The following is a 7,612-nucleotide window of genomic DNA, read 5'->3' as shown; positions in this document are numbered from 1 at the left end:
GTCTCAAGAGAGTCTAATGCCCGATGATCTGAGGGGGGATATTTCATCCTGAAGCCATTCCTGCCCCCTGAACAAATTGACTTCCCTAAAACCAGTCCCTGGTGCCAGAAAGGCTAGGGACTGCTGCTAAACTGGTAAATGTGCTTCCCCAAGCAGCTGTGAGCTGCTCCAGCAAACTAATTCAATCCAATGTGGGTGCTGTGGGAATCCCAACTTGAAGCTGGTCTGATGTTAGGAGGCCCACACTCGCGAATGTGGTGAGTGGGGCAGTCTTAGGGACTGAGCCCTCAATCTGTGGGATCTGATTCTATTTCTAGGTGGATGGTGTCAGAACTCAAAGGACACCCAGCTGGTGTCCACTGCTTGGCATGTGGGGAAAAAGCCCCCCACGTTCCGTCACAGAAGTCGTCTTCTATGCTGATGGACTGCTGCAGTGTGAGAGCAGAGAAAAACATGGTTTGAGAATTTTCCCTACACAGCTGTTAACGATCCAACTTTGATACCAACGCCTACAACTCTTCTTTAAGCTTCTGGGTCAATTTAGTAAAGAGTATCCTGAGATTTGCAAGTCAAGCTGTTTTAAAATGTTTTGCAGCCGGGTGTGGTGGCTCACACCTGTAATCCCAGCACATTGGGAGGCAGAGGAGGGCAGATCACCTGAGGTCAGGAGTTAGAGACCAGTCTGACCAACATGGAATAACCCCATCTCCACTAAAAAAAATAAAATACAAAATTAGCCGGGAGTGGTGGCACATGCCTATAATCCCAGCTACTCGGGAAGCTGAGGCAGGACAACTGCTTGAACCCGGGAGGTGGAGGTTGAGGTGAGCTGAGATTGTGCCACTGCACTCCAGCCTGGGTGATAGAGGCTAGACTCCGTCTCCAAAAACAAAAACAAAAAAAGGCTGGGTGTGGTGGCTCACACCTGTAATCCTAGAACTTTGGGAAGCCGAGGTGGGCAGATCACGAGGTCAGGGGATCGAAACCAGCATGGTGAAACCCCGTCTCTACCAAAAATATAAAACAATTAGCCAGGCATGGTGGTGCGTGCCTATAATCCCAGCTACTCAGAAAGCTGAGGCAGGAGATTTGCCTGAACTCAGGAGGCAGAGGTTGCCGCAAGACGAAATTGCAACACTGCACTGCAGCCTGGACAAGAGAGGAAGACTCTGTCTCAAAAAGAAAAAAAGTGTTGCAACTACCTATCTGCATACAGCAGAACTGTCCTAATTTACTGTCACAACCAAAACAAAGTAACTGTACACTAGATGCATGAAAACCACCACCACCAACTCGACAGTTCCGCTGACTTCCTCTGAGAGTAAAGCAGGTGGCAGCTCCTGCTGATGACGACGGTGTGTTACACACGCCCAGCACTAACGTGCACAGGCATCAACCTACGTGTCTTACACACCCCGGCTCATTTTCACAGGAACTCTGGGAGACAGGCATTACTATCAACCTTATTTCACATATCAAGAAAATGAGGCCCAGAGAGGTGGAGAAACCTGCCCACAGTCACACAGCAACCTGGTCAAGGGCAGAACCAGGACTCAAATGTACACAGTGTGGATGCAGCCTGAGCTCTAGGCTCCCAGGCCATCTTCCTATCACCAATTAAGGAAATGTACCCTGACTTACAAAATAAACTCCCAGATATAAAGCACCACTTACTGTTTTACATCCCAGGGTTATAGGTAAGACTACTTGAACAGAGGTTTCTGCTGCCAAAAAAACCTCTGAAAATCCCTGCTGTGACAGGGAGAAGGCACAAGAAGTTCATGCTGATCAGTACTTAACTAGAGAAATCAGGCCAGGGCCCAAGCCTGCTCAACACACTCCTGTACCCCTCAGCACACATAAAAGCTCAACCAAAAAAAGGGGACAGCTCCCTCCAAATTTATGGGGGGCCATGAACCCTATTTACTTTTCAAAAGTAGCCATCGCCTCCCAGCTCCACCTGCAAGGTTAAATTTAGACTCCGAGGGTCAGAAAGGGGAGAAGCCAGGAAACGTCCATCAATCCTTACCTTGTTTCTCCTTTTCTTTTAGTGGATCGGTGTTATAGACTCGGAATCCATTTTCCATTCCACATGCAAAGCATCCTAAAGCAGGAGTGTAAAAGAGACATTAATCCCTTGGCCTGGAGTGGGGAAGGTAAGGGGTCTGGAGAAACCAGCGACTACTAAAGACTCCTGCAGACACTCAAACCACACGGACATGATACGTGCTAAGTCACAACTCCGTTCCTTGTACAAGTGTCACTGAGTGACAAGCACATCCTAGCAGGACATTCTGTTTGTCCTTTAGCACGCATCAAGGAGTCTTGGAGCTGCTCACACTTCCCCACTGCACGATCCCTCTGTGGCATTTCCGTGGCCCAGGCTACCACCTGAGCTCTTAATTCCTCACCAGCTCCCTCGAGGAGCCACTCTGTCACTAAGCGTTTCCCCTCACCTGCCTCTCACTAACGTTCACCACTGGCCTCTTGTTCCTAATACACTTCTTTTTTAAAATTATTTTTCATTTCCAACTTTGCAAGTTCAGGGGTGCATGTGCAGGATGTGCAGGCTTGTTATAGAGGTAAACATGTGCCACAGTGGTTTGGTGCACAGATCACCCCAACACCCAGGAGCTAAGCCTGGCCACTCATTAGCTACTCTTCCTGATGCTCTCCCTCCTCGACCCTCTGCAAATACGTTTGAATGCTGTGTGTCAGGTATCACACCAGGTCTTGGAGGGGCAATGAGTGACACACGTGAAGGACACACCTAGAGGAGGACAGCCACAAAGCAGGCAACCCTGCCCACTGTGGACACCAGGCGAGGGGAAGGGCAGGGTGCCGGGGAGACAAGAGGTAGTCCCAGACTCCAGGAACTGGGAAGGTGAGGGAAGGATACCCTTTCCCATTGACAGAATGGTCCCATAGAAGGCAGCTCTTGATGTCTCCCGTGACTTTGCACCCACCTATAAATCATCCTAATTTCTCAAAACCTTGTTAGTCTCAATGAGTTACACAAGTCACACACCAGGCTGTCAACGGTCCAAATAAACATCACTGTTACGAACTGAACAAAGCACTTAAGTGCGAAGATAACAGTGTGTGAATACTTGTGCATGACCCAAGGACTATATTGATCTCCTTAAATGCCATGTCCAACTGTTGGCTATATGAAGCTGTGGCTGGAAAGAGAAAAAAACAAACCCTCCATTCATTTGTTACATGAAATATTGCAAGGTCTGGTTCCTCACAATGACTGCAAAAGTGGTGTGAAAGCCAAATGCAAAGGCCTTCTAAAAATTCCCATCCTAGGCCAGGCACAGTGGCTCATGCCTATAATCCCAGAACTTTGGGAGGCCAAGACGGGCAGATCACTTGAGGTCAGGAGTTCAAGACCAGCCTGGCCAACATGGTGAAGCCCAAACTCCACTAAAAATACAAGGTGGGCGCCTGTAATCCCAGCTACTCCGGAGGTTGAGGCAGGAGAATCGCGTGAACCTGGAAGGCAAAGGTTTCAGTGAGCTGAGCTCGCACAGCTGCACTCTGCACTCCAGCCTGGGCGACAGAACAGGACTCCATCTCAAAGAAAAAAATAAAACAAACAAATACATTCCCATTCTACTAACTTTAATCCGCCATTCCCGTTTGGGAGCCGTATTACTCTATCTTATCAGCTTCCCTTCCAAATGTGAAGAGCATGCCTGTGTTTTTGTCCAAGTCACTTATAAAACTGCAGACCGTAACAGATCCAAGGACCTCTGACAACTACCCCAGTTAACTGAGCACACATTTTCCAATCAATTCGTGCACTGTGAACATAATTCACTCGGGCCTGGAGTCTGACACTCATTTGAAAGTGCTATGTTGTTATCGCAAGTTACTCTGCGTCATAACTCCCTCTTAATGTTGTTGGACTCACATAATCTGAATAGAGGAATCCCTTGCTGGAAAACATGAAAATGATAAAGGAGCTTAATCTTCCTCTCTCAACCATTACATCTTCCCCAAGCTCTAACCCCATACTTGTCTTCATCAGAACACATATATTTCCGACAAAACACTTGTGTAAAAATTCTCACTGGGCATGGTGGTTCCCGCCTGTAATCACAGCACTCTGGGAGGCCGAGGCAGGTGGATCACCTGAGGTCGGGAGTTCAAGACCAGCCTGACCAACATGGTGAAATCCTGTCTATACAAAAAATACAAAAAAAATTAGCCAGGTGTAGTGGTGGGCACCTGTAATCCCAGCTACTTGGGAGGCTAAGACGGGAGAATCATTTGAACTCAGGAGGCAGAGGCTGCAGTGAGTCGAGATCATGCCACTGCACTCCAGCCTGGGTGACAGAGCAAGACTCCATCTCAAAAAAATAAATAAAAATAAAAATACCCAAACCACCTCCTAAAAATCCACAATAAAAAGGCAAACAACTCAACAGAAAAATGGGCAAAAAGACTTAGACATTTCACAAAAGAGGATATCCAGACGGTCAATAAACAGAAAAAATCAGAAAAATGCAAATAACACGGAGAGATTTACACAGCCACCAAAATGACCACCAAATGTGAGCTGGATGTACAGCTGTGGGAACTCTCAGACCTGCTAGTTGAGGGCAAAGTGATGCAACCACTTTGGAAAACTATGTGTACTATCTACCATACTGTGAATTCTACTCCCAGATATATAGGAGTATATGCCTTGTGAAAATGTGAACACATGTCACTGAAAGACATGTTCTAGAATAATCATAGTAGCACTACCATGCTTATGATAGCCAAAAACTGGAATGTACCCAAATGCCCAACCATGGTAGAATGGATATATGAATTGTTATATATCTGGACAAAGAAACCTTGTGTATCATTAAGAATGATCTGGCCAGGCGTGGTGGCTCACACCTGTAATCCCAGCACTTTAGGAGGCCAAGGCAGGTGGATAATGAGGTCAGGAGTTCATGACTAGCCTGGCCAACATAGTGAAACCCCATCTCTACTAAAAACAAAACTGAGCTGGGCGTGGTGGGGGAGGGGGCAGTGCCATGTAATCCCAGCTACTTGGGAGGCTGAGGCAGGAGAATCGCTTGAACCCAGGAGGTGGAGGTTGCTGTGAGCTAAGATCATGCCACAGCACTCCAGCCTGGGTGACAGAGCGACTCCATCTCGGAAAAGAAAAAAAAAGGCTGATCTACCACTATACTCAATATGGAAAAAAAAATCACAAGCATGATGTTGAGTAAGAAAGTACAGAAGCAGACAAAACGAACCCATTGTGTTAGAAGCCAGGTGGGGCATTTACTGGAAACAAGGGTGGCCAGGTATACTCAATTTCTGAATTGCTGGTGACAGGTGTGTTCAGTTTGGAAAATTCATCACCTGAACACTTATGATACATGCACTCTTCCACAGGTATAGCACATTTAGGCAAAAATAAGGCATCACAAACACCAAATGGTTGGAAACCACCCTCTGAGGAGGCTAGGCATCACCTGCTGTCTCAGCAAAACCTTCTTCCCGGAGAAACTCCAGCACCCAACCCTGGGAAGCTGGCAGCACCCAGGAAGCCCGACTGGCCGCAGGGCAGCACAGTCAGTGAGAGGGGGTGCTTTTAAATATGCGCGACCCACAGACACTCCCCACTCTCCAACTTGGAACTACAGCCGCAGCCCGAGGAACAGCAGCTCACGCCCGCATAGAGTACCTGTAGACACAGGCATTTGTGTTTCCCATGGAAACTGGAAGCAGGCTGACACAGAGCAGAAAGGCGTGCACCAACACACGGAGTCGTGAAGACTGACGCGCACATTATCTTCAAGAGAAGACAAGCCAAAAGTCTGAACAATTTAAGATTATAGGCAAAAGTTGTTTTAAAAATGATTTCTGGGGCAGGCCTGGTGGCTCACGCCTGTAATCCCCGCAATTTGGGAGGCCGAGGCGGCGGATCACAGAATGTCACGAGTTTGAGACCGGCCTGGGCAACATGGCAACACCCCATCTCCACCAAAAAAAAAAAAAACAAAAAAAACAAAATTTAGCCGGGCGTGGTGCCGGAGGCTGAAGGGGAGGATCACTGGAGCCCAGGAGGTCAAGGCTGCAGCGAGCTGAGATGAGACTCCGTCTCAAAATACGTAACTTTTTTTTTTTTTAATTTTCTTCACAAACGCGGGATCATGCGGCACCTGCTTGGATTGTCTTCCAAGGCAGAACTTCCACAGCCACCCTGTAAAACCTCGCAGAAGTCAGGCCGGGAATAACGGCCGTTCCTTTCCCTGCCAGTCACGGCCTTTGGGGGCGCGCCCTTCCCGGGAAGGGGGAGGCGGCCGTGCGAGTCCGGGCCCCGCCGCCCCCCGGCGGCTCCGAGCACTGAGGCAGGACGGCGCCCTCCCGGGCCTTGACACCCCCGTGCCTACAGCCGGATTCCGCCGCGCGCAAAGCTGCGAGGGTTCCCCCGAAGCCTCCTTCGGGCCTTTCATTCCGCCGAACGCGAGGAAGCTCCCGGGCCCGGGGCTGGGGGCGGGGGGGCGTTTTCCCACGAAGCCGACGGGGAGGGTGAGACCCGCCCCCGGCCCGCGGCCCCAGCGACCCCACGCGACTTTCGGCGCAGCCACGGGCTCCCTGCCGGAGCCTCGGGGGTGCGGGGCGGGACGGGGCTCCCGGCAGGGCGTCCACCAGCAGCGGGGGCCGGGGGCCGGGTGGGCGCGGCGCGGCGGGGAGCGCGGCTTGGGCGACCTCGGCCCGGGACCGCCGGCGCGGAGCGGCCACAACCCCGGGGGCGGACGCCGGGACAGTGGGGGCCGGTTCCGGCCTGGTCCGGACCCCGGCTCGGGCCGGGAGGGGCTTCGGAGGGGAGCCCGGGCGGGGCCGCGGTCCCGGGCGGGGCGGCCTGGCCGGAAACGGGCACCCGGGAGAGGCCGGCGCGTCGGGGACCCCGGGGCCGCGGGAAGGCCGCGCCGCGCGTCCTCACCGTGGTCCTGGTTGAAGCCGGCGTAGAGCAGCCCGTTGCCGTGAGGGTTACACGGCAGGAGGTTCATGGCGCCGCCGTGCTGGGTCGCCGCTCCTCAGCGCCGCATCCCGCTCGCGGGGCCGGTGGTCTGGTCCCCTCGGGCCGGCGCTCAGGCCGCCGCGGCCGGAAGTGTCGGGCGTGCGTGCGTGTCCGGCGTGCGTGTCCGGCGTGCGTGTCGGGCGTGCGTGCGTGCGTGTCGGGCGTGCGTGCGTGCGTGTCGGGCGTGCGTGCGTGCGTGCGTGGGCGAGCGCACGCGCGCGCCCCGCCAGACAGCCCGTGGAGCGCCGAGCGCGTGTAACCGAGTCGGGCAGCGCGGGGACGGAGCGCCGAGCGCGTTCGAGGGAGGGCGTGGCCTTGTCAGGCGCGGGGCCGCCGCGGGAGGGAGGGTGGGTGGCGCCTGGCGGGCTTGGCACCGACACCTGACGGTCCGAGGGAGGAGGGAGAGAAGGGGGGCCGACCCAGAACTGGGGCCCGGTGCATCATCCCGCAGGAGAGGCATGCCCAGAACCCCACAGTACTACAGCCCCCCTTCAGGACACGGGACCCCAGGACACAGAGACACCCCCAGGACACAGAGACACCCCCAGGACACAGAGACACCCCCAGGACACAGAG

At 52.9% G+C, this 7,612-nt stretch overlaps 1 protein-coding gene across 1 annotated transcript in view; it reads right to left on the bottom strand.

Annotated features, from left to right (window-relative positions):
- Positions 1 to 7,153, bottom strand: part of WDR45B (WD repeat domain 45B) — a 30,644-nt gene extending 23,491 nt beyond the window's left edge. Inside the window, exons 1-2 of the mRNA XM_017524721.2 lie at positions 6,959 to 7,153; positions 2,030 to 2,104 (exon numbers count right to left, since the gene is read on the bottom strand). Coding sequence (XP_017380210.1) covers positions 2,030 to 2,104; positions 6,959 to 7,025 — 142 coding nt within the window. The 5' untranslated portion in view covers positions 7,026 to 7,153. The remainder of the gene's footprint in view (positions 1 to 2,029; positions 2,105 to 6,958) is intronic.
- Positions 7,154 to 7,612: the final 459 nt, after the last annotated feature.

The sequence above is a fragment of the Cebus imitator genome, unplaced genomic scaffold, assembly GCF_001604975.1.
Source record: "Cebus imitator isolate Cc_AM_T3 unplaced genomic scaffold, Cebus_imitator-1.0 Scaffold36, whole genome shotgun sequence".
NCBI lineage: Eukaryota > Metazoa > Chordata > Mammalia > Primates > Cebidae > Cebus > Cebus imitator.
This window is presented reverse-complemented; position numbering and strand designations above follow the sequence as displayed.